Genomic DNA, 27,812 nt, shown 5'->3' with positions numbered 1-27,812 from the left:
GAGATGTTTCCCAGATTAATCATTGTACTTTATCATTGCCATAGTATTCCATTGTGTGTATGTACCATAGTTTGTTTATCCATTCATCTGTTCATGGGCACTTAGGTTGTTTTTTGTTGTTGTTGTTGTTATTGTGTGATAAAGTCTTTGGATGAACTTAAGTATTTACCTTTTATGAGGTCCTAGTTATCTATTTCGTTTTCCATTGCTTGTGCCTTCATTGTTGTGTTTGATTATCACTGAAAAATATTAGGTCCCAAAGCTTTGCTCCTATATTTTCTTCCAAGTACTTTATGGTTTTAGATTTAATATTTAAGTCTTTGATCCATTTTGAATTAGTTTTTGTATATGGCGTGAGGTATGGATCTTGTTTCATTTTTCTGCCTGTGGAATCCAGTTTTGCCAGCACGAGTTATTGAAGAGACTTGCCATCGACTTTTGTATTTATGTTGCCTTTAGTTGTTTATGAAAAGATCTTCATAAGTGTTCCATGCTATCTTGATTAGTAAAATTCAGCAATTAGTGACTACTTTCAGCAGCTTATGAGACTATTTCTATCTACATGAGCCTCGTGGTCACATAAAATGGACAGTTACTTGACACATGTAATTTCTACTGCTTTCCTTAGTACGCTGCATCATCATGGTTACATATATACGATGGTCACTTTGTGCCAGGTGCTGTTCTTAAGGTAAAACCTGTTCCGTCAAGGTCCTGGCCAACCGTAACTTTTCAAGTTTCACAAGGATGAGAACAAAAGTAACTTCGATAAGAACTGTCTTTGTCTTGTTTATCAGTAGCAGGGGAACTTAGAAACAATTACCAAAATGTGTCAAAAAATAAGATGGCCAGATGGATAGACAGAGGGAAGATATATGTAAAGCCAAGGTGGCACGTTAATAATTGTGTGTTCATGTTTTTATTACACAATTGGGAAAAATTACCAAACCTAATGGAAAGTTCTTCAGAGATCATTTAGTTTACACAATCAGTTGTGTATCCGTGTGAAAGCGGTATATTTGAAGTACTAGAACCTCCAGTCTAATTGTAAACTTCTATGGAAAAAACCAATTTTACTATCTTGGGTTCAAAGAGTTGCCCGTGAAAGACCGTGTGGGGGAAACGGGCTTTTTGAATTACAGCAAGTGCATCATGCCTCGGCAGTGCCTGTCAACAGAGCTGGCAATCCGTGGTCCTCAGGCCAAGTCCGGCCCACTGTCTGCTTCCATACCAGCCCAAGAACAAAGAATGGTACATGGGTTTTTAAGTGGTTGAGGCAAAATGTTTCATGACAGATGAAAGTATATGAAATTCAAATTTTAGAGTGTATAGTAAAGTTTAGCTGACACACAGCGATGCCCATTAGTTTTCTTGTTGCTACAGCCGCAGAGGTGAGTGGTTGTTCAGAGACCGCATGGCCCACAAAGCCTCTAAAATATTTCCGCTCTGGCTCTTTCCAGTTAACGTTGCCGACCCCAGCTTTACAAGACAGAAGTGTTGCTTTTGTGGTCTCAGAGGATTAGGCAGTATGATTCCAAGCACGTGTGATGGGGTCTGGTGACCATATTCTGTGGCCTATAACCTTAGCTCTTCTGTTTCTTATGTTTTCAGAATTGTGTTTATTCTTATTCTTCTCTGGCTTACTGTAGTAGCTAAACAAGTTGGCTCTATCCAGTGCTCTGCAAAAAGTTCTCCTGCCATCCCCACTGGCCTTGTCTTAGCTTTATACATCAGGTGTGAACCAGGGAGAGCACAGGGGCCCTAAGATAGTGTGTGATAAAAACCAGTCCTTAATCACAGTGTCAAGTGGAATTTCATTTAAGCTTCAGAGGTGGCTTCCCATGGGGAAAACAATTGGCCCTAAGGTATGAGGGTGGGATAGGAAGCCCTTAGAAGCCTCCTCCACCTTTCTCAGCGGTTGAACGATATGCCCTTAGTTCTGCAATGTGTTTCTTCTAAGAAAACTAGTAAGATGGATAATTAAGAATCCATTACACAATTTACATTTTGCTGGGTTGTTCACTGACTCCCTGTGGCTTAAATGTTCTCAGAGCTGAGCTATGTAACCACAGGACATACAGGCTCAAGTGGCCTCATGGAGACGTGGCTTCAGGACTTCCCACTTGCCTGTGCAGAAAATAAAGGTCTCTTTAAACGCTCTTGTGGGTCACCTTCACAGTGGGGTTCAAAAGTGCCTGCTGACTTGCTTTTGATGAGTTGAATGACTACTAACACTTGCTTACATACGTGGTTTTCACGTGGTGATGTTTCCAGCCTTGAGTGTGGCTTTTTCTTTTCCTTTTTGCCAGCAGGGAAGCCAAAGAAATGTGAACAACCTGGTTCTAAGTCACATATTAAGTGCCAAAACCAAACCCATTGCTGTCAAGTCGATTCCAACTCGTAGCGACCCTATAGAACTGCCCCATAGGGTTTCCAAGGCTGTAAATCACATCTTTCTCCAGTGGAGCTGCTGATAGGTTCGAACTGCCAATCTTTCAGTTAGCAGCTGAGCACTTAACCACTGCCACCAGGGCTCCACATATTAAATAGAAATGTGCAAATCAAATAATGTATCATCAAGTATTGATCGAGTATCTTTAAGCAAGGCCCTGTGCTTAGTGAGGTCCATTTAGTCATTCCACGTAATCATTGAGCACTTACCAAGTGCTGAGCACTGGTTGCTCAGGTGAGCTGAAACTGGCATGGTAGCTCCCTCGTGGAGCTTACCATCTAGAGGGGGAAGAGTCATTCATCAGTTAGTCACACAAATGGATGTAAACAACCACTGACAACTAAGTAGGGGGAGAGGGAGGAGTGAAGGGATAGAAATGTGGAGGGCTAACCCTGTCTAGGGGATCAATCTTGGAGGCCCTGTTCAGGATTTAGATTTTTGTGCCAAAGCAATGGGAAGGCATTGAAGATTTTTAAGCAAGAAAATGAAGCAATGATTAGATTTCGGTTTTGAAAAGCTTGCACTTGCTGTTGAGTGAAAAATGGTCTGTAAGGAAAGATGGATATGAGGCCACTGGTTAGGAGGCTGTTGCAGAGATCCAGCAGGAGATGCCAGTAGCACTGACTAGGGTGGGTGCCGGCACTGACAGAAATAGTGAAGGATGTTGGGAGGTAAACTTGGCAGGACTATGGCCTGATTGGGTGGGGGAGGGGCAAGGAGTGGAGAAGGGGACTGGCGGAATGGGGTGCCACTTGCTGAGAAAGGAGGAAGGACTTGGTTTGGCAGGGGAGGGACCCCGCTTGGAGGGAGCAGATTATGAGTTTGGTGGTAGATAGGTATATGGACTCTGAGGCACTTGGAGGCAGCCAAGTGGGAGTTGGACATGTTTCTGGAGCTCAGAGAAGTGGCCTGGGCTCTGGGGACCAGGCCTTGAGGTTACATCAGCCTCTGTGCCCTTGCTCATATCAAGGTCTTCCTACCGCCCCATTGCACCACATGCTACCTGTCAGTCCCAGCCTATGAAGTCCTTTGTCTTGCAAAGCAAAGTCCAGGGGTGCCCTGCTTCCTCAGGGATCTACAGCCACACAGCTTGCCCACTCCCATGCTGTCAGTCACTCCAGCCAGCAGGAGTCTCACTTTTTCCCCAACTTCTGCAACCTTTTGATAATCCACCTTTCCCCCAGTATGTAGCCCAGTGTCCTCTTGTAATGGGAGGTGGGTAGATATCTGTGTGTGTGTGTGTGTGTGTGTGTGTGTGTGTGTGTGTATGCATACACATGTGTGCACTTTATGTAAGATGATTTCTTGTGGGCTGACAACACTAACGCCTACCTTACTTCAGCTTCTGTGACCGTCAGTAATGGTAGGGCCCTTTCAGATGGTCTGAGGGGCTTCCAATCCTCATGGAGAAATGACCACAGGCCAAGACTTGATCATGGCAGATAAACATGCTGAGTTTAAAGGGGGTCTTGACAGATACTGAGCCTAGAAAATGATACCTTAGTGGAGCTTATTTTAATGAAAAAAGTAATGTTTAAAATAAAATGTAAATTACAGTAACTGTGGCCAAAGAGCCCTGGTGGCACAGTGGTTAAGAGCTTGGCTGCTAACCAAAGGGCTGGCAGCCGCTCCTTGGGAACCCCATGAGGCAGTTCTGCTCTGTCCTATAGGGTCGCTGTGAGTTGGAATCGGCTCGACAGCAATGGGTTGTTGTTTTGCTGTTATGGCCAAAGACAGATTTTTAAGCCATAGGTTTATCACATTGTTGTTGTTAGGTGCCATCAAGTCAGTTCTGACTCATAACAACCCTTTGTACAACAGAGCGAAGCATTGCCCAGTCCTGCGCCATCCTCATAATCATTGCTATGTTTAAGCCCATTGTTGTAGCAACTGTGTCACTCCATCTCATCAAGGATCTTCCTCTTTTTCGCTGACCCTCTACATTACCAAGCATGATGTCCTTCTCCAGGAACTGGTCCCTCCCAATAACATATCCAAAATATGTGAGATGAAGTCTCACCATCTTCACTTCCAAGGAGCACTCTGGCTGTACTCCTTCCAAGACAGGCTTGTTCGTTCTTCTGGCAGTCCATGGTATATTTAGTATTCTTCACCACCACCATAATTCAAAGGCATCAATTCTTCTTCGGTCTTCTTTATTCATTGTCCATCTTTCACATGCATATGAGGTGATTGCAAATATCATGGCTCAGGTCAGGGCACCTTAGTCCTCAAAGTGACATCTTTGCTTTTCAATACTTTAAAGAGGTCTTTTGCAGCAGATTTACGCAGTACTGTGCATCGTTTGATTTCCTGACTGCTGCTTCCATGGGTGTTGATTGTGGGTCCAAGTAAAATGAAATCCTTGACAACTATCTTTCCTCCATTTATCATGATATTGCTTATTGGTCCAGTTGTGAGGATTTTTGTTTTCCTTATGGTGAGGTGTAATCCATACTGAAGACTGTAGTCTTTGATCTTTATCAGTAAGTGCTTCAAGTCCTCTTCACTTTCAGCAAGCAAGGTTGTGTCACCTGCATAACACAGGCTGTTAACGAGTCTTCCTCCAATCTTGATGCCGCCTGTTTCTTCATATAGTTCAGCTTCTCAGATTATTTGCTCAGCATGTAGATTCCATAAGTATGGTGAAAGGATACAATGCTGACACACACCTTCCTGATTTTAAACCACGCAGTATCCCCTTATCCTGTTTGAACAACTGCCTGCCTCTTGGTCTGAGCACAGGTTCCACATGAGCACAATTAAGTGTTCTGGAATTCCTATTCTTCGCAATGTCATCCATAATTTCTTATGATCCCATGGTCAAATGCCTTTGCATAGTCAATAAAATACAGGTAAACAAACATCTTACCATACTTGGCCCAAAAGGATAAAAAAAAGGATAGACATGATGAATTCACAGACTTACCTGCATCCAGGGGACCAGAGTCCCGACCCATGGGGAGGGCAGTGCAGGCAGCACAGGGGGCATGCCATTGGAAGCATGGCATCTGCAGGCTAATATTTGGCAGAAACTTGAGAAAGCGCACCAAAATATCAAGCCATCCACACGTAATATCTTCTTTTTAAATATTCCCTTTGACCGTTCAGTGTGAACCTTAAAGAGTTTAAGTATAGTAAAAAATTTGAACGATGCTCCCAGAGGGCACTTTCAATCTCTTTACAATTGCAGAACTCCTGAAAGGGCCCACTCGGAAAACCTGTCTACTAGCCAACATTCTCATCCTTGCATTCTAACGTCTTGAATTCCCTACTTAAGATATTTCACTTTTAACTTGTCTAAAAGTGCTAAAGCATTGTACTTTAGTGGTGTTCAGAGGATTGTTAAATGAAACGGGTCCTCCCCCTCCAAGCCCCAGTGACTGTTTTCTGGCAGCAGCCCAGTGCATGGGGACTCATGGAGGAGCCGGGTGCTGAGCGCTGGCTGCGTCCCCCACACAGCTGTCGGGGCGGGTGCACATGGGGCCAGTGGTGGCGCTGTCAGGCAGGGACACCCTCACACCAACGCAGGTCCTGACATCTTCTTTTGACTTTAAAACTTGGAGGATGAATGTAAAGTTGCCGGGCTTTTAGTGGACAACATGTGCTCCATCTCTCATGTGCTCGTTGTGAAAATGTTAGTCTGATTTTCATTTTTTCTCCAGGACTGAGGCCATTTCTTTATTTTACAGGCATGAGAACGGAAGGAAACCAACTACCAACTTAAAATCTAAAGGTAAGGGAAATAATTGGAGACCAGATTTTCATTTTATACTTTAACAGATGAGTTGTTGGAGACGTTTGTTTGTTGTCTGCTCCCTCATATAAGGGATTCAAAGCATGTCTGTAATCAAAGGAGCAGCTCTTGTGGCTCTCTGGGGCAATCTTAGTCTCTGAGGGGCTCAGCTTCCTGGCTTCTTGAGATATCATCACCAGTAAGCGGGGTCTGTGACCCGAGTACACATGTGTGCAACAGGCCACAGGTACTTGGCATTTTAGTTTCAGGTATGAAGTAAATCCTAACTCCACATCTGATTGATTACCAAGACCAGTTTATTCTACCTACAGAATGTTTTTTGCCTCTCACCCCACTCTTACTGCTAATACCCACCGCTCGTGACACGACAGGGCTCTTGCAGTAGACTCTTGTCCTCACATCCAGCACTTTCTCAACTTCTAGGTATCCTCCACCTGGCCACCAGCACCTGCACCCTGACTCAACCATCCTACCTTCCTACTTGAGAATTGCCTATGCCTCCCCAGTACCTGAAAGATAGAGTCCAAATGTTCCATTCATGGTCTGGCCCCATCCCTACTTTCCAGGTCCTGCCCTCTTTGGGTCTAGCCACAACCAGCTTTCTCCAGATACACCTACCACTGTGCCTTTGCTCGTGCTGTCCCTTCTCTGAGAAGTTCTGTTCCTTCTGCTTTGCTCAGTGAGCTCCTCCTTATCCATCAAGGCTCAGTTCATAGGAGGAATCTATCCCTCCTTCCATAGAAACACTGTGGCATGTCCCTAGCTGAGCATGGACTCTCCCTACTCCTGTCTCCTTCACACCCATCCCCAGTGGGTTGTAGTTGAGGGCATGGGTTTGAGTCAGATGACCTGAGTGGGCCTCCTGGCTTGGCCATGCACTAACGCTGTGGATGTGGCTGGTTACTTAACTTCCCTAAGCCTCAGTTTGTGCAGTAAAATGGAGATATTAATACTTACCTTACCAGGGTGGTACAAGGACTAAATGGGGTCACGTGTAAGAAGGCAGCACAGAGCTGGAAGGTCGAGCTATGTGGATGTTAGTAGTCAATGTTAGTAGATTGTCAGTGTAGCAGATGCTCTTCGTGTCCCCGCCACATCCTGTCAGGCCACTCTGGACGTCACCTCAGCCACAGTTCCCATATATGCCCACAGCCTTCTATATTAGCTCTTTGTGTACTTCTGCCTGAGGCTTTCTCTGGCCATAGGGGCATGTTCAGCCTCACAGGGCAGCCCAAAGTGCCAGTGATGGCCCCAAACAACCCTCAACCAGCAAGGGACAGGAGCTGGTGGATAAATAACCGCCCTTCCTTACCCTTTGCCGGGGCAATTTGAGATGTGCCCACACAGTCTTAGAGGGTGAGGGTCCCCAGCAGGATTGAGCTCCAGTTGTCCATTGCCAGCACCTGCTCCATAACACACCATTATTGGCCTCCTCTCTTTCCTGCGTCACTTTCCCCAGTCTCCTCCGCATCATTTCTGGGGTCATCTCCCAACTAATGACATGTATCCAGGTCCTTGTCTCAGGGTAAGTATCACTGTTTATTCCCCCACCATGTTCCTACCTTCTCCTCTCTGCTCTTGTAAAGAAAAAGGGAGATAAAAATGGAGGAGCAGCTGAGATGAGGTGGCTGGCGTCAGGCCTGGGAAAAAACCCCAGCTGCCCCTGCTTCCGTGTTTACCGTTATTTTAAGTCCTCCATCCTAAGTAAAGAGCTGGGTGCAACAGAACAGAAAAAGAAGTATTCTGCAGAGTGCTTTCCACAACAGTGCGTTGAACTCATTGTGAAGTACGTACATTAGTCCAGTATTGCCGGGCAGTCTGCATGTATCTGTGCAGGTGCATCGTGGTGTCCCTGCTCGGCCTCTTGTAGGCCACTGCTCCAATTGGCCGGTCTTGCTGTGCTGTTTCATAAACAATTAAGCTGAACCAATCAGAGTGCAGAGATGTTAAATGGCTGTCTGGTTTTGTCTTCCAGCCTTCTGGGGTGAGTCTGATGACAGCAACTCAGAAATTGAAGCTGCTTTACGTCCTAGAAACCATAATACATCTACTGATGACTTTGATGATTTTTATGATTAATAAGCTGTAATGTCTGTTGGAAATAAAAAAAAGTCTTTATATAAACTGAAACCTTGTGTTTGTATATGAGGTCCAAAATAAGCAAATCTTTTTAAGTTTTGTAGTTTAATGTGAAAACTTGGGACCACATTGCTGTTTAAGTGAAATTTCATGACATGAATATGAACCTCCCTATATACTTTACATGTTATCAAAAAGTAAGGTGATGAATGCAGTGCCCATCGAAATTCCAGGGAGCAGAAGAGCCAAAACAACCTTGAAAGAGAAAAAACACAGTTGGAGTAGTCACACTTCCCTATTTGAAAACTTACTACAAAGCTACAGTAATTAAAACAACGTGGTATTGGTACAAGAATAGATATATAGATCAACTGATTATTGATTCAATTGACTCAATATCCCATTGATCTGTGTAGAATCTAGAAATAAACCCTCACAGTTATAGTCAAATGATTTTCAACAAGAGTGCCAAGACCATTCAATGGGGAAAGAATAGCCTTTTCAACAGGTGGTGCCGGGACAGCTGGATAGTCACATTCAGAAGATTGAAGTTGGCCCTTTGTGTCATACTGTATACAGAAATTAACTCAGAATGGATCAAAGACCTAAATGTAAGAGCTAAAACTCTTCCAAGGAAATGTAGGCATAAATCTGTATGACCTTGTATTAGGCAGTAGTTTCTTAGCTGTGACAACCAAAATCACTAACAACAAAAAGGAAAAAAATAAATTAGACTTCATCAAAATTAAAACTTCTGTGCATCAAGAACGTGAAAAGACAGCCCACAGAATGGGAGAAAATGTTTGCAAATCATATATCTAATAAGGGACTCGTATCCAGAATATAAAGGAGCCCTGGTGGAGCAATGGTTAAGCTCTTAGCTGCTAACTAAAAGGACTTCAAACCCACTAGCCACTGCGTAGGAGAAAGATGTGGCAGTCTGCTTCTATAAGGATTACGGCCTTGGAAACCCTATGAGGCAGCTCTACTCTGCCCTAAAGGGTCACTATGAGTCAGAATTGATTCGGTGGCAACGGGTTTGGTTTGTTTTTGGATCCAGAAGGTGGTGCAGTGGTTAAGTGCTTGGCTGCTAACTGAAAGCTTCGCAGTTCGAACCCCCAAGCCACTCTGTGGGAGAAAGATGTAGCAACCTGCTTCTGTAAAGATTACTACCTTTGATTCAAATGGCCACCAGTGTCCTTAGCCGTCAGAGAGAAGAAAATCAAAACCACAATGAGATACTAGCTGCTATGGATTGAGTTATATACCCCCAAAAAGATATGTTAAAAATCCTAATCCCTATACCTGTGGGTGTGACCCTGTTTGGAAATAGGTCTTTGAAGATGTTATCAGTTATGTTAACATGAGGTCATACTGGGATAGGATGGGTCCTAATTCTATATGACAAGTATCGGATAAAAGAGGAGAGACACAGAAGAAAGACACCATGTGACAGCGCATCAGCAAGCCAAGGAACTCCTGGGCCACCAGAAGCTAGGAGAGAGGCATGGAACAGATTCTTTCTCAAATCTTCAGAAGGAATCGACACAGCTGACACTCTAGTCTCAGACTCCCAGCCTCCCGAATTGGGAGACAGATTTCTGTTCTTTAAAGCTACTCACTTTGTGGTATTTTGTTATGGCAGCCCTAGGAAACCAACGTACTACCTCATACCCACTAGAACGGTGGTAATGAAAAAGACGATCTGCTGTCTCATCTGCCGATCTTGGGCTCATCAGCCCCTGCAGCTACGTGAAGCAGGAGAAGGCTCCAGGCTGATACCTGACCCATGGACTTGAGACGTGCCAGCCTCTTGAACCACGTGAGCCATTTCCCTGAGAGATACATATGTACACACACGCTTCACTCGTTTGGTTCTTTGGAGAACCCAGCCTAATACAGCTCTCCTTGAACTTTTCAGTTAATTACTTTTCTAATTGCACTTCCTTTGTAAATGGTCAACATACCACTCTGTCCACCCTGGCTTTTCCCACTACCATGAAGGCTCTGCATTTAGTTGTTCTGTTGATTGATTAGCTTCATTTAGGCCCCAATTATCTATTTGTGACATTTTGTCAGCTTCCTTCTGCTTTTACTCAACAAAAAATGAGGAAATCAAACAATGGCAAATCCTAACAGCTTTTATCCAGTTCTCAAGCTTTTGTCCACTTTTAGTATTCCTTTTACTGGTGGTTGTGTCACCAGCATAGTGCTTCAGTGACAGTCTGATTTTGATGCATCAAACTGGGCAAAAACCCATTAAAGAAGATTGAAAAATTCCAGCCCCAAATAAGATAAGAATTATATTACTCAAGAACTTACCCCAAGTGACAAGAACTGAGTTCATCTGATGGAAATACTCATTAACATTTAGCAGCCAAGATTTTGAGTCTAACTGCCTTTGGTCATGGTTTTATATATTTATTTCAAAATTGGAATCTCTGGCTCCTTAAGGTAGCACCCTTAAACCTCTTTAAACGATGTAGTGTCGTCACTTGCCTTCACCCACTGATGTTTTCCATTTCCTTGGGCCAGTCCAGCCACTGACGCAAAGACTAATATTTGATGACAGATGGCTCTGTGAGCTTCTGGTAAGGCCATATCTCACTTTTGGAATTCAAGTGATAACCAAGTTCCTCTAGAGCCTTATTTATTATACTATTATTGTGCACAAACTCGTTAGATGTAAAACATCCAGCCAGCCAACTTGATCCTGCTTGTCCCCAGCTGTCAGGCTGGCAGCTCAAAGATGATGATGGATGATACTGCTAGACAGTATAGCTGCCATCTCCTGCCGTCCCAAATTTAAAGCCAGATGCTACTCAACCAAGGGAACGTGCTAGAGAAAAGAACTAGAAGTCACTCCGTGGCATCTTGCGGTTTAATCACCATTGTAGTTCACTGAATGGCCTTTGTAGGTCCAGCTGGCCAGGCTTTCCTAGCACTTGCAACCGCACTTATGGCAACTGTGTGACTGAAATCAGACCGCATCCCTCCCTCTAGTCTCGAGAATGCTGCTGGTCCAGTGTCCTGGACTCAATTCTTGCCACGGGTATGTTCTTTCCCCCTTTTCAGATATGCTTGCATCCAGTCTCAGTGCTCAGATGTTTCTCATAGGCATTTTAGCAGCAATAAGAAGTAGCAATTTGTTCAATAAAACCCATTGCCATAAAGTCAATTCCAACTGATAGCAACCCTGTAGGATGGAGTATAACTTCCCCATAGTTTCCAAGGAGTGCCTGGTGAATTTGAACTGCCGAATTTTTGATTAGCAGCTATAGCACTTATCCACTACACCAGCAGGATTTCAATTTGTTCAATAGGAGAATTTATTCTGGAGTAAAAAAAAAAAATTTCTTTTTTTTTTTTCTTACTTGCTAGGTCCCAGGCATTCTGCCAGGCCAAATATATGGAGATTAATTTGAGGTGGTCCCTGCCCTCAAGCACTTTTCTCGGAGGAGGGAGTGGGAACATAATCTCAATGCAAATTATTTAGGGTGAGGTTTCAGTTGCTGCAACAAATAGGTCCAAAAATACAGTGGCTTAGAGAATACGGAAAGGTATTTGACTCATCGTCAGCCCTGAGTTTGGCAGATGGCTGTCATCCACACAGCCGTTCAGAAACCCAGGTCCCTTCCATTTTGTTCCTCCACCATCCCTAGGGCATCATCATTGTCTGCATGGCCAAGCTTGGGTGCAGGCACTGGAGAAAAGAGTGGAAGTCCAGCAAAAGGGATTTCCTTTTGAGAAGTGGCGTGGGAATTTCTCACATTCCATTGGTGAGAACTTAGGTATACCCTTAGGTAGTCATCCAGTAGGTTAGGAAACAACCTCCAGCTCGGCAGCTATGTTCCCATCAAGGCTTCAAATCAGTTTCTTCTGCCCCTTCCCCCACCTTCGAATCCCTGCTGAGAAATTGCATTTCTAACAAGTTCCCAGGAAGTTATACCTGGGGATCTTGTTAAAATGTAGATTCTGATTCAGTATATCTGGGGTGGAAATGCAAATTCTCAGCAGGGGTTTGAACCAGAATGAATCCTTTCAAAGCCCTGGTTGTCAGGAAAAGGGGAAAACTGGAGGTCTTTGCCACACAATGCTGTGTGCTAAATATTGACGGAGGAACATCCCCAGAGAGGCAGAGCCATGCGGTGGCTAATCATGCAGGTTCGAGAGTCAAGCAAACCTTAACACAACATCAGACACGTAATAAGCACCCAATAAATATTAGTTAGCAGTATTATTTGTTTTTCACGGAAACACGTAAAGGATTAGATACACTGCCTACGAGTGGGTCCTTCTAGGCTTTAAGGAGATAACCTTTGGGTTGAGTCACAAAACACCAGTAAGAGTCCAGCAAGTCGACAAGTGGGGGTTCAGTCATTCTGATCATGGGCCACTGCTGTGCTAAGGGAAATGTGTAGCAGGTAACCATTTTAGGAAGCAAGTGAGCAACCGTAATTTGCTTCTACCGAGGGAGACCGTATTAGACCCCAAAGACTCACGTTCTGACCCCATGGTGATGCTGACCATCACCAAGTCCCCATGGGAGGATATGGCAGAAGAGAGACTACCAACATACGTCCTGAGAGTCGGGACAGCTGCTGTGGTGGCACTGAGGACACAGCTGAAAAGTCAGGACTATGGCCCAATGAAAAGCTTATCCTCCATGTCTTAAAGCCTCAGATAAAAAGACTTCCTTGCAGTAAGGAAGCCCTCGTTTCCCCGCGTCGTTCGTGAAGCAGTTTGGAGTGCACTGTTGCGGTCACTGCCTTTCAGCCCAGGAGCCCTGATGTGGCCAGGGAATTGAGGGATTTTGAAACACAGTCACTTCTGAGTATCCTGTGCCTGTGGTTGCCGAAGCACGGGAAATGTCCGTTGGTGACAGCTCTCCCCCACACACACATATGGTAAACTGCCCCTTTAGTGGCCCCCAATGAACCTCTCCTCCTGGTATTCAAGGCTCTGTATAGTCCTCACCCTTTGAATCTGGCCTAGCCCTGTGACCTGCAGCAGAATAGACGCAATGTCAGTTCTAGACCTAAGCCTCATGAAGACCTGGCAGTGTGATCATTAAGGTTGTGTGTCAACTTGGCTGGGCCATGATTCTCAGTGGTTTGGCAGCTACATAATGATGTAGTTTGGCAGTTATGTAGTGATGTAATTTGGCAGCTGTGTAATGATATAGTCATCCTCCATGATGTGATCTAATATGATCAGCCAATCAGTTGTAAGGGGAGTTCCTTGGGGCTGTGGTATGCATGCAAGATATATAAATAGATAGAAACCCTGGTGGCATAGTTGTTAAGAGCTATGGCTGCTAACCAAAAAACTTGCAGTTTGAATCCACCAGGTGCTACTTGGAAACTCTATGGGACGGTTCTACTCTGTCCTACAGGGTCACTATGAGTCAGAATCGACTTAATGGCAACGGGTTTGGTTTGGGTATGTATATGTGTATGTGTGTGTTTATGGATGTTCTGGCAAAGCTCGCTTGCTCTGGATCCTACATCTGCCTTGTCTTCATCAGACCTCCAGCTCTTGGGACTCGAGGCAACAGCCTGCTCTATTATCTGCCAGTATTGGGATTTGTCGGCCTCCACGGCCTGTGAGCCAGCAGCCTGCCATCTTATTTGCCAGTCTTGAATTTTTCAGCCTCTGCAGCCTGTGTACCAGTAGCCTGCTGTCTGACCAGCCAGTCTTGGGTTCATCAGCCTCTGCAGCTACACGAGTCACAAGAAGCCGAGAAGCCTCCAGCCTGACACCTGACCCATGAATCTAGGACTTGCCTATATAAACATGTGAGCTATTTCCTTGAAATAAATCTCTCTCTCTGTATATATATATATGTATATAAAACCCAGGTGGCATAGTGGTTAAGTGCTACAGCTGCTAACCAAAAGGTCAGCAGTTCACATCCACCAGGCGTTTCTTGGAAACTCTATGGGGCAATTATACTCTGTCCTATAGGGTCACCATGAGTTGGAATCGACTTGATGGCAACGGGTTTGGGTTTTTTTGGTTATATATATATGATGTAGGCCACAGCCCAAAGGAAATTTCTCTTACAGCTGACTGATTGATCACATCAGATCACATCATGGAGGATGACTAGGATGACTACATCATTACACAACTGCCAAATTACATCATTATATAACTGCCAAACTATATCATTACATAAGTGCCAAACCACTGAGAATCATGGCCCAGCCAAGTTGACGCACAACCTTAATGATCATACTTCACTGGTTTTGCTTCTCTAGAGAACCCACCCTAAGACCTTTGGTACCAAGAGCAGTTCTAGAGAATCAAAATTGTAAGGATGAGTTTTCTAAATTGGTTCTCAACTCTGACTAGCCTTAAAGGCATTGATGACTCTGCCTCCAGTAGTAAAGAGGGTGCTGCTAATCCATGGTGTGAGGTGGCAGTATTAATACAAACAAAATATCACCACCAATATATCAAGTATTGGTGAGAAGTGAGGCTCTGCGTGATCGCATGTTTGATGCTTTTATACAGTTTTGTCAGAATGAAAAGTACAGGGAAGCTGGTTGCTTGGTCCTACTTTTGCTAGACGAAGTGAAAGAAAGAGGTGAGCTCAGGGCTTCAGAGTCACAGCTCAAGTGCCACATAAAAGACTTCAAAGTTGCCACTCGTGCCCTGAAAGAAAGCCTCGTTTCTTGTAGTAACATAGCTGATATTTCTGAAAACCAAACCCAGAGTCTTATCATAAGAATGGCTGAATTACAATGTCAACTGAATTCTCAACCTTGAGTGGGGTCTGAAGTTAAAGTGAGGGCATTGGCTGAGAAGAAATGGGAGCCTGAAACTTGGGATACGGACATATGGGCAGGTAATCAGGAAGCTGGGGACATTGAACTCCTAAATTCTGTTGAATCCTGCCAACAGAACCACCAGTTCTCTTACTCCCATCTGAAGAGATTACTCCATCTTTGTCTGCTAAGCTATCCTCCCCAGTACAACCATTATTCCCTTCTACCCCCATCTAGTGAGATTAACCCAGCTGTGTCTGAGAGCCTCTGTCTGAGTCATCACCTGGGGTGGTGCCTGAGTTATTGCCTGGGGCATTGCCTGGGGTAATCACCTTAGGAGACATTGCTGAATATTCCCAGGATCCACCGCCACCACCCTTTTTTGCTTCTAGACCCATAAGTAGACTTAAGTCCCAGTGTGACCCAAAAGGTGAAGTACATAGTGTGACCCAGGAAGAGGTACGCTACACTCCAAAAGAACTGCTTGACTTTTGTAATATGTACAAACAGAAACCTGGGGAATATGTGTGAGAATGGCTATTAAGGATGTGGAAAAATAGTGCAAGGAACATAAAGTTGGATAAATCTGAGTTTATTGATATGGCCCCACTGAGCAGATTCTTCATTCAATGTTTCAGCTCAAGAGGTTAGGAAAGGATCCAATTGTTTATTCCTTTGGTTCACTGAAGCATGGATTACATGGTGGCCTACACTAAATCAAGTGGATAGGATGACGCATTCTGTGGAAACCAGTCATCCTCTTTCCCCAGCCACTCCTATCATTGCCTCGTGGGCTCATGAACAAAGTGGTCATGGTGTCAGGGATGGAGGTTAGGCATGGGCTCAGCAACATGGACTTCCACTTGCCAAGACCAACTTGGCTACAGCCACTGCTGAGTGCCCAATCTGCCAGCAGCAGAGACCAAGTCCCCAATATAGCACCATTCCTTGAGGCTATCAGCCAGCACCGGGTGGCAGGTTGATTACATTGGACCACTTCCATCATGGAAAGGGCAGCATTTCATTCTACTGGGGTAGATACTTAATCAAGATAGGGATTTGCCTTCCCTGCATGCAATGTCTCTGCCACAACTACCATCTGTGGACTCACAGAATGCCTTATTCACTGTCATGGTATCCCACACGGCATTGCCTTGGATCAGGGGACTCCCTTCACAGCAAATGAAGTGTGGCAGTGAGCCCATGATCATGGAATTCACTGGTCTTATGTTCCCCATTATCCTGAAGCAGCTGGCTTCATGGAATGATGGAATAGCCCTATAAAAGCACAATTACAATGCCAGCTAGGTGGTGATACTTTTCAGGGTTGGGGCAGTGTTCTCTGGGAGGCTGTATATGTTCTAAACCAGCATCCAATATTTGGCTCTGTTTCTCCCATAGCCAGGATTCTTGGTTCCAGGAATCAAGGGGTGGAAAGAGGAGTAGCACTAGTCACCATTACCCCTAGTGACTCACTCACAAGATTTTTGTTTCCTGTCCCCGTGACTCTTTGTTCTGTGGGTCTACAGGTCTAGAGGAATGCCCCCACCTGGAGACACAACAGAGATTCCATTGAACTGGAAGTTAAGAATGCCACTTGGTCACTTTGGGTTCCTCATGCCTCTGGATCAACAGGCAAAGAAGGGGGTTAGCATATTAGCTGGCATGATTTATCCTGACTACCAAGCAGAAACTGGATTGGTGTTGCATAATGAAGGTAAAGGAGGTTATGACTGTAATACAGGAGATCCCTTAGGGAGGGAGGGAGTCTCTTAGTACTGCCATGCCCTGTGATCAAAGTCAATGAAAAAGTACAGCAACTCAATTCTGACATGATTATTAAGGGCCCAGACCCTTCAGGAACCTTCAAGAATGAAGGTTTGGATCACCCCACCAGGCAAAGAATCATGACCAGCTGAGAGTAAAGAGAGTATGGAATGGGTAGTGGAAGAAAGTAGTAGGTCACAGTTATGATCGTGTGACCAGTTGCAGAAATGAGGACTGTAATTGTTATAAATATTTCTTCCTTATGTGTGTATCAAATATTTTTGTTTTCTTCACTTATGAAATACAAAATGTAAATGAGGCTAGTGTGTTTTTGGTTGTACACATGTTAGTTGTATCATGTCAGGTGCAAGTATGAATTTTTAATTGTCTTTATCTAGAGATTGTGTATGGTTTAAGGAGACGTGTATAGGTGCCAAGTTGACAAGGAGTGGACTGTGATGGTTAAGGTTGTGTGTCAACTTGGCTAGGCCATGATTCTTAGTGGTTTGGCATTATATAATGATGTAGTCATCCTCCACAATGTGATCTGACATGATCAGCCAGACAGTTGTAAGGGGAGTTTCTTGGAGGTGTGACCTGCATCCAATATATATATATGGAAGTTCTGGCAAAGCTCGTTTGTTTGCTCTGGATCCTGCATCTGCCTCATCATCATCTGGCCTCTGATTCTTGGGACATGAGATTCATCAGCCTTCACAGCCTGTGATCCAGAAGCCTGCTGTCTTACTTGATGATCTTGAGTTCGTGATCCCCTGCAGCTACGTGAGTCAGGAGAAGCCTCCAGCCGGATGCCTGTTCCACGGACTTTGGACTTGTCAGCCTCTACAACCATGTGAGCCATTTCCTTGAAATAAATCTCTGTCTCTCTCTCTCTATATATATATATGTGTGTGTGTGTGTGTGTGTGTGTGTGTGTGTGTATACTCTAGAGAACTCAGCCTAAGACAGGCAGCTCCCACTTTTGCTATCCAGGGGAACCCAGCACAATGGAACAAAACGCTACCCAGTCCTGCACTATTCCCATGATTGATTGCGGATCGGACTATGTGAAACATAGAGCTGTCATTGCTACTTTGAGACCACATGCTGTGAGAAAGCCCAAGGTATTCAGATAGAGAGGACATTTGAGAAATCCAGCCAACATTAAGGACTGAGGCATCAGTCGTAGAACTAAAGTCAACTTACTCCATTCAGCCTCCAGCTGTTTGAGCACCGTGGGTCATGTCGTATGAACCAGAGATGAGCTGCTCTGCCCAAATTGCAGAGTTGGGAGCAAATAAGCAATTGCTGTTTTAAGCCACTCTGTTTTGAGTTGGTTTTATTATGCAGCAATAGGTATGCAAGCCTGCATGTTTTTCATCTGGCAGAGTTGGGTCCTGAGCAGACGAGTTAAGTCCTCTGTCACCTTGACTCACCTTTCTTATGGTTCCTTCTTCTTTCTTGATGGCCTAAATCCTCCAGCCGCCATTTCCAAAGAATAAGGTTGCCTCCTACCTAATCACAATACTACTATCAATCACATTTAAGGAAATTAACATTAATTCAATAGTCATCCAATATACGGCCCATATTCAAATTTCTCTATTTGTGCCCAAAATTTTCTTTTATCACATTTTTTTTTTAATCCAGGAGTCACTTAAGGCTTACTCATTGCATTTGGTTGTTACGGACATGAAGAATTCTTGAAAGGCATTTCACTAAAGAAAAAGATCCTAACTGGAACTCAGGATGTGGTTATTACCGGTACACCCCTTTGCTCTTTTCTGAATTGGGAATAACCTCATTCTACCTACTTCACAGGTTCTAAGTTTCAAGTAGGAGCCATTATTAATCTGAGGTAACACTATTCTAAACTTGTCCTTTTTAGGTAAGCTGCCTTCACATATATTAAAAAAAAAACATATATTACTTTCATTTATACGGGCGGTGGTGGTTTAGTGGTAGAGTTCTTGCCTTCCATGCAGGAGACCCAGGTTCAGTTCAGGTCAGTGCACCTCAGGAGCAGCTACCACCTGTCTGTCAGTGAAGACTTGTGTGTTGCTCTCATGTTGAACAGGTTTCAGTGGAGCTTCCAGACTAAAGACAGACAAAAGAGAAAAGCCTGGCAACATACTTCCAAAAATCAGGCAACGAAAACTCTGTGTATCACATAGCCCAATCTGCAATCAATCATGGGAATAGTGCAGGACTGGGAAGCATTTCGTTCCATTGCGCATGGAGTCACCGTGAGCTGGGGGCCAACTCAACAGCAGCTAACAGCAGCAATAATAGCAACATTCTCGTTTATGGTCATATATAAACCCTAGTTGTTGTTGTTAGGGGTCGTGGGTCAGTTCCAACTCATAGCGACCCTATATACAACGGAACGAAACACTGCCTGGTCCTGCAACATCCTCACAATCGTTATGGTTAAGCCCATTGTTGCAGCCACTGTCAGTCCATCTCATTGAGCGTCTTTCTCTTTTTCGCTGACCCTCTATTTTACCAAGCATGATGTCCTTCACCAGGGACTGATCCCTCCAGAGAACGTGTCCAAAGTATGTGAGACATAGTCTCACCATCCTTGCCTCTAAGGAGCGTTCTCATCATACTTCTTCCGAGACAGATTTGTTCATTCTTTTGGCAGTCCATGGTGTATTCAATATTTTTCTCCAACATCATGATTCAAAGGCATCAATTCGTCTTCAGTCTTCCTTATTCATCATCCAGCTTTCACAGGCATATGAGGCAATTGAAAACACCATGGCTTGGGTAAGGCCCACCTTAGTCTTCAAGGTGACATCTTTGGTTTTCAACACTTTAAAGAGATCTTTTGCAGCAGATTTACCCAATGCAATGTGTCATTTGATATCTTGACTGCTACTTCCGTGGGTGTTGATTGTGGATGCAAGTAAAATGAAATCCTTGACAACTAGAGTACAAACAATTTGGTATATTGCTTCTTCATGGGTCATATCCATGTTCTTATTTTATTTCTTGGTCAATCATTTATTTCTCTGTATAGTAATCTCAAGCTGCATATTTCCCTTATGAGAAAGTTCAGCTCCTTCATTTTGATGTCAGCATACCTTTTCTGAGTAGAGATGACTCCCTCTGGAGGGAGTTGCTTAGAAAGAGTGAGACCTAGAAGATGGGAAGAGAAGAGAGTAAAATGGTTTCTGCAGTGTGGTCTCAAGAGATAAAGTAAATGCAGGGCTTTCCTGCCTCTGTCGGTAGAAAAAGATGGTAGGATGATTCCAAGACATAGAGGAGTACAGAATATGGGAGTCTATAAACCCTCATCATGGCATTAAAAAATATGTATATATATATTTTTATGAAGAACCAAGCATACACACACACATAATTCTTCTTGGTTTGCACATTATCTGCCCCAAAGCCAAATAGATTCACAAGCTTCTTATTGATTTTGCATGGAAAGATCCTGAAGGTTTCTAGTGAACTTTACAGCACATGGGGGGGATGGTGGGGGGGTGGTGACATTATTTTATTAATAAAAGTAAAAACATTTACAAGGACTTTCAAAGGCTTACTCATGCTCTCAGTCCTTTAAGATTTTAAGTTCCTTTCCTCCAAGTGTCATGCCCTAGGTGGAGAGAAACCATTCCCTGACCCTTGAGTTAGCCAGTTACACTCCTCCACAGTCCCTTCCCTAGGAAACAGTGAGAAACAGAATACTGGAGAAACTCCAGGGCTATAACCAGGACCGGGGGAGTCAAGTGTAAATGTTTACTGATTTCTACCCAAGAAAAGAGCTCTGCAAAAGATGAGAAGGAATTTTGAAGAGAGAAACTAAGGCAAAAGGACAGATTGCAGTCCAATCTTCCAGGTGGCCTCAGGGGGAGAATCATTGATTAAGAACGAAGGTCCCTGCTGAGTGAACTTGAGATTCTTGAAGAGCCTCTCAGCCCAGTAGGACTCTCAACACGACACCGCAGTGAGCAGCAAAGAGATGCAGAGGTTTTCCCTTGAAGGGCATCTTGGTCTGAGCTCATCATTAAATACCAGGCAGTTGGGTTTTTATACTGCTCGTGCTGGCCTGGTCAAAAAAGCCATTAGTCACAGCTCCTGAATTTATGATTTCCTGAAGAAGACTAAGGTTTTAAACCACTTCAATCCTCTTTTTCTGGAGACTAGATGACGTGGAATTGCTGCACACCAGGTCCTTTGTTTGCATAACTTATTTACAAGGCTTGTCCGGGACCACTCCCGACCCTTCCATTCATTCTAACTTGGCATTCCTTCTGCTGAACACAACCAGTTCCTTTTCTAGGGTATCAAAAAGTTTTATCCTGAGACTTTAAAATAGATATCAAATGTTACTGTAGCTTCAGCTTGAGATTATAGCCATCTTCCCCCACCCCTAGTGGTTACAGTGGAAGCTGATGTGGCCACATCCCACGGCAGGGGTGGAGAGCTGCTCCCTGGCCTGTCCAAGGCAGACACCAAAATCTGGGAGAAGCTCCTGCTCCCTTTGCACCCGCTCAGCATCCCTAAGCCCTTGGCCCCCAACTCTTTCCCCACAAGAATGTTCTGCCAAGACTTCCCACAACTATTTACATTGGATTCTCCACATCCTTACCTTGTCAGATGAGACCCTACGAGGAGAAAAACAACATCCTGAGAAGACCACTCTGACAACAGAGAATCACGTGTAGACTGGGAAACCATTGTAGACAACATGTATACAAACATCTTTGCTCTCACAGTCAAATGTGGGTTTCTCACTGTGGATTTCTGGTGAACATAGGCGCCTCTCTACTTGGTGTTTTTTCCTGTTGGTTCTGGTTCACCTGAACACTCAGCCATGGGCAGACCTGGGATTATGTGGGAAACACTGCCGCCCGAGAGGATAAGAAACTCTCCTTTTCCTGCTCCTGACTGTCTGCTGTCAGGCTGTTGGACCCCTCACTCTTCTTAGAGCAAAAGTTCCCAAACTACAGTGATACCTGAATCCCCTGAAGGGCTTGGGCTAGAGCCTGAGAATTTGCATTTCTTACAAGTTCTCAGAGGATACTGTTACTGCTGGTCCAGGTGCTATATACTCTGAGAACCACCAGTATCGCCTAACTACCCTCTCACCTTGTTTTCTGTGCATATCCTTACAATGTGGGCAAACCTTTTCTCCAAACCATGTGATGTGGTAGCAAACCCTTTTCTCCCTCCTGTTCATTTAACAAGTACTTACTGAACTGACTCCTGGTTGAAGATGGAAAGAATACAAGTCCCTAGTCTGTGCTAAAATGACACTTTACAATTTTTCAATTGTTAGAGTTGAGCTTTGAGTTGTTTTCCATTTAAAGGTAATTATAGATGAATAGAAGCAAAATAATTTCAGGAGTAAAGAAGAATATAAAGTTCAATGACTAGTGCAACTGCCTTTTGAACTCATCTTACCGATAAACCTCTCCGTCAAAAGTCCGTTTATAAATTGGTTGTTTTACCCTCGGAAACATTTTTCCATACAATATTATACATGATGGCTAGGTAGGTATCCAGATCGACTCGTAAAAGCTTAAACCAAAAAAACCAAACCGTTGTTGTCGAGTCAATTCCAACTCATATGGAGCCCATAGGGCGGAGTAGAACTGCCCCATAGGGTTTCCAAGGAGTGGCTGCTAGTTTTGAACTGCCAACCCTTTAGTTAGCAGCCATAGCTCTTAACCACTGTGCCACCAAGGCTCACTCACCCTATAATGTGGCTAAAATTACTCATTTTACACAAAAACAAATCTATACTAAATTCCAGAAGACATTTAAACATAAAAAGTTCATCAAAGTCTCTTTTAATAGACAAATAATCATTTTACAATGTCATACTACAAACAATTGAGAAACAAAATTAAACAAGGTACATATTTAATTTTATATGGAACATTAGTATTGAAGAAAAAGTTTTATTACAGCAAGATGGGGAGCTTAGTGGATATCCCACTGGAGCATTTGGAGCACTTTCAAGAGCTTTAAACATGGATAGCTCTGGTTCTGTACTAGATCTATTTCCCTTTCAGGACCTTTAGGCTTACAGCGAACCTTGGAGAAGTGACTGATTCCAGCCCTGGGGCAGGGATAGTTCAAGATGAGCAATGATAGAAGCAGATCAAAAGGATGCAGACACCTGCTTGAAGGGGCTCCCACTGACCAAATTTAGGGCAATCTGACATCAAGATAAATAATGACAATAATGGATTATAACCTATAGGTGCATTGAGGGAATACAATGATTTGAATGGGGCAGCATTCAGGAAGAATTTCCAAAATGCTCTTTCTGGAGACAAAGTTGAGTTATTATACACAAAGTTAGGCATGACTAATTTCATAAATGTTTCCGAAACAGTTCTTTCTTCTTATCAGTTAATCTTATCTCCTTCCAGAAGACCATCTGTGCAAGACATTCTTTCTGAGGACATCACTTTTGCTTCACATGCTTCCTGGAACATTCTGAGCACATACGTTACTTTTCTTTCTGTCTCTCTCCCCTGCTTACTCGGAGTGACCTGGATTAACCTTTTCAGTTACTGAGAGCCTAGTCATCAGCCATCTTGGCCTTGCTGAGAACCTCAGTTTGATTTTAGGAACTCTTTATCACTGTAAATAAAATAAGAACATATCAGTCTTCTCTCCCTCTCTGTCTTCACCCAGAGGCACCTTGGAAGAATGGCCTGGTGATCTACTTCCAAAAAAATCAGCCATCGAAAACCCTATGAAGCACAGTTCTATTGTGACACAAATGGGGTCACCATGAGTCTCCATGGGGTTGCCATGGTTCAGGGTTTTGGTTATTAGTAAGACTGGTCATCCAATCTTGTTTACTGTTAATGACTAAGTCACTTGTACTGGGGCCAGAGAATGAGACTGGTTGTATTACTGCCTTTGGAATTTGTAACTCTAGGCAAGTATTCTAAAGACATCTGGGGAGGATGCAAGGTCTCTGCTTGTTGGGGACAAAGCTTGGTTTTAATATGTGGCAGCCTACTGGTCTACCTTGGAGAAGCCTTCCTAAAAGGAGGATTTATTCTGCTTTGTGAGGGTGAGGAGAGTTTCCTCAGCCCCAGAACACTTCCAAAAGTTGGTTCTTTGAACAGGTCAGTAAGATCAATAAACCTTAAGCTAGACAGACAAGGAAAAAAAGGGAGAGGACGCAAATAACTAAACTCAGAAATCAAAGAGGGTCCATTACTGTTGATCCTATAGAAATAAGAAGGGTGATAAGAGATTACTATGAACAACTATACATTAACAAATTAGATAACCTAGATGAAACAGACAAATTCCTACAAACACACAAACTACCCAAACCGGCTCAAGGGAAAAAAAAATCTCCACGGGCCTATAACAAGTGAAAAGATCAAATCAGTAATCAATAATCTCCCAAAAGAAAAAAGTCCAGAACCAAATCACTTCACTGATGAATTCTACCAAATGTTTAAAGAAGCTTTAAAACCAATCCTGCTCAAACTCTTCCAAAAAATAGGAGAAGAGGGAGCACTTCCTAATTCATTCTATGAGGCCGGAATGACCCTGATACCAAAGCCAGATAAAGACATCACAAAGAAAGAGAACTATAGATCAATATTCCTTATGAACATAGATGCAAACATCCTCAACAAAATATTATCAAACCAAATCCAACAGCACATTAAAAGGATTATATAGACACCACGACCAAGTGGGATTTATCCCAGGAATGCAAGGGTGCTATAATTTAAGAAAATTGATCAATGTAATATACCATATTAATAGAAGAAAGGAAAAGAATCATCTGAATTTTTGCAGAAAAAAGCAGTTGATAAAATTCAGTACTTTTTTATGATAAAAACGCTAAGCAAAGTAGGAATAGAAAGGAAATTCCTCAACATAATAAAGGGCATTTATGAAAAACTCCCCACCTATCTATCAGTTTGTCATACTGTGTTGCCTTGCATGTTGCTGTGATGCTGGAAGCTATGCCATCAGTATTTCAAATACCAGCAGGGTCATCTAGGGTGGATGAGTTTCAGCAGAACTTCCAGACCAAGACAAACTAGGAAGAAGGACCTGGTGACCCACTTTGGAAAAAAATTAGCCAGTGAAAACCTCTTTCTGTGAAAACCACAGAACATTGTCCAGTGTAGTGCTGGAAGATGAGCCCCTTAGGTTGGGAGGCACCCAAAATACAACAGGGGAAGAGCTGCCCCCTCAAATTGAGTCGACCTTAACGACATGGATGGAGTAAAACTTCTGGGACCTTCATTTGCTGATATGGCGTGACTCAAAGTGAGAACAGCTGCAAACATCCATTAGTACATGTTATCAGAAAGGACCAACCCCTGGGGAAAGACATCATGCTTGGTAGGGGGTCAACAAAAAAGAGGAAGACCTTCAAAGAGATAGATTGACACAATGGCTGCAACAATGGGCCCAAACAAACCTACTACTATAAGGATGGTGCAGGACCAGGCAAAACTTCATGCTGTTATGTATAAGGTAGCTATGAGTCGGAGCCAACTCAATGACACCTAACAAGAACATCATACTCAATGATGAAAGACTGGACACTTTCTCCTTACGACCTGGAACAAGACAAAGATGCCCACTTTCACCACTGCTATTCGACATTGTACTGGAAGCTCTAGCCATATCGATGAGGTGAGGAAAAAAAAGAAGGAAGGAAAAAGCAAAATGGTCTCTATTTGTAGATGACATGATCCTATACATACAGTAAACCCAAAAGAATCCACAGTAAATAAATTCAGCAAAGTGGCAGGGTACACAAAAATCAGTTGTGTTTCTGTACACCAACAATAAGGACTCTAAAAAGGAAAGCAAGAGAACAATTCCATTTATAATAGCATCTCAAAAAAAAAAAAACCCAGCAATAAATTTAACTAGGGATGTGAAAGACTTGTACTCCAAAAAGTATAAAACATTGCTGAAAAAAATTACAGAGAACCTAAGTAAATAGTAAGACATCCATGTTCATGGATTGGAAAACATAATACTATTGTTAACATGTCAGTACTGCCCAAAGCCATCTACAGAATCAGTACAATCCCTATCAAAATTCCAACAGCCTTATGTTTTTTTAAGAAACGAAAAAGCCAACCCTTAAATTCGTGTGGAGTTATAAGGGGCCTTGAATAACCAAAACAGTCTGAAAAAGAAGAACAAAGTATATGAACTCACACTTCACAATTCCAAATGTACTAAGTTGTTGCTGTTAGTTGCTGTCAAGTTGGCTCCAATTCACGACGACCTTATGTGTAACAGAAGACGACCTTATGTATAACAGAAGACAACCTTATGTGTAACAGAAGACGACCTTATGTACAACAGAAGACGACCTTATGTGTAACAGAAGACGACCTTATGTACAACAGAAGACGACCTTATGTACAACAGAAGACGACCTTATGTACAACAGAAGACGACCTTACGTGTAACAGAAGACGACCTTACGTGTAACAGAAGACGACCTTACGTACAACAGAAGACGACCTTACGTACAACAGAAGACGACCTTACGTGTAACAGAAGACGACCTTACGTGTAACAGAAGACGACCTTACGTGTAACAGAAGACGACCTTACGTACAACAGAAGACGACCTTACGTGTAACAGAAGACGACCTTACGTGTAACAGAAGACGACCTTACGTGTAACAGAAGACGACCTTACGTGTAACAGAAGACGACCTTACGTGTAACAGAAGACGACCTTACGTGCAACAGAAGACGACCTTATGTGTAACAGAAGACGACCTTATGTGTAACAGAAGACGACCTTATGTGTAACAGAAGGAGATGTTGCCTGGTCCTGTACCATCTTCGTGATCATTGGTTTATTTGAATCCATTATTGTGGCTATCGTGTCAATCTGTCTGCCTTAGGCTGGGTTCTCTAAGCAAAACCAGTAAAGCATATAAATATATATATATATATATATATATAAAGAGAGATTTGTATTAAGGAAACAGCTCTCACAGAATTTAGAGGCCGAAATGTCCCAAGTCCATTGGGCTGGAAAAAGCCTTCTCCTGACTCACGTAGCGGAAAGAGCTGGCAAACCCAAGATCAGCAGGCTGGGAAGCAAGGCTGTTGCAGGCTTCTCCTGACTCACTGAGCTGCAGGGGCTGGCGAATCCAAGATCAGCAGGCTGAAGAGTAGGGCTGTTGCTTACAGGCTATGAAGACCAACAAATCTCAAGATTTCTGCAGGCAAGACTGCAGGCAAGCTACCTGCTCAAGTTCCAAGAACCAGAGGTCAGATGAACAGGCGCCAGCTGCAGAATCCAGAACAAGAGAAAGCGCTGGCAAGGTGAGCAGTAAGAGCCAGGTGGCAGAAGGCAGAGAGATGAAGGCTGAGAGGGGCAGTGAGCCGCCACAGGCCCTGCCCCTGCTGGTATCACAGCAGATCGCATGGGGGTGATCACTTATCAAGTCCCAATAGGGAAGTGATCACAACATTATACAACTGCCAAAACACTGAGAGTCATGGCCCAGCCAAGCTGACACACAATCTTAACCATCACACATCTCATTGAAGGTTTCCTTTGTTTTCGTTGGTCCTCTACCAAATATGTTCTTTTTTAAAGATCCATCTTTCCTGATGACATATCCAAAGTAAGCAAGTCAAAATCTTGCCATTCTTGCTTCTGAGGAACATTCTTGTTGTATTTCTTCTAAGACTGATGTGTTCATTCCTTTGGCATTCTGCAATATATTCAATATTTTTTGCCAACACCACAGTTTGCATCCATTCTGTCTTCCTTTTTCATTATCCAAAATGTACTATAAAGCTACTGGAATGAAAGCAATGTGGTACTGGTATAAGAGTAGACAAATGGACCAAGGGAGTAGAACTGAGAGTTCAGAAATAAACCTGTACATCTATGGCCAATTGTTTTTTTGACAATGGTGCCAAGTCTATGCAATGGGGGAAAGAATAGTCTCTTCAGTAAATGCAAAAGAATGAAGTTGGACCA

At 43.4% G+C, this 27,812-nt stretch overlaps 1 protein-coding gene across 4 annotated transcripts in view; it reads left to right on the top strand.

Annotated features, from left to right (window-relative positions):
• KIZ (kizuna centrosomal protein) overlaps positions 1–8,339 on the top strand; it is a 153,533-nt gene extending 145,194 nt beyond the window's left edge. For all 4 annotated transcript variants that reach the window (XM_064275720.1, XM_064275716.1, XM_064275717.1 and 1 more), the window contains 2 exons: positions 6,145–6,188; positions 8,185–8,339. In XM_064275720.1, the coding sequence (XP_064131790.1) occupies positions 6,145–6,188; positions 8,185–8,288 (148 nt within the window). In that variant the 3' untranslated portion in view covers positions 8,289–8,339. The remainder of the gene's footprint in view (positions 1–6,144; positions 6,189–8,184) is intronic.
• The last annotated feature ends 19,473 nt before the right edge of the window (positions 8,340–27,812 follow it).

Source organism: Loxodonta africana, chromosome 24, assembly GCF_030014295.1.
Source record: "Loxodonta africana isolate mLoxAfr1 chromosome 24, mLoxAfr1.hap2, whole genome shotgun sequence".
NCBI classification, from domain to species: domain Eukaryota; kingdom Metazoa; phylum Chordata; class Mammalia; order Proboscidea; family Elephantidae; genus Loxodonta; species Loxodonta africana.
Note: the sequence above shows the minus strand (reverse complement) of the source record. Positions and strands in the feature narration are given on the sequence as shown.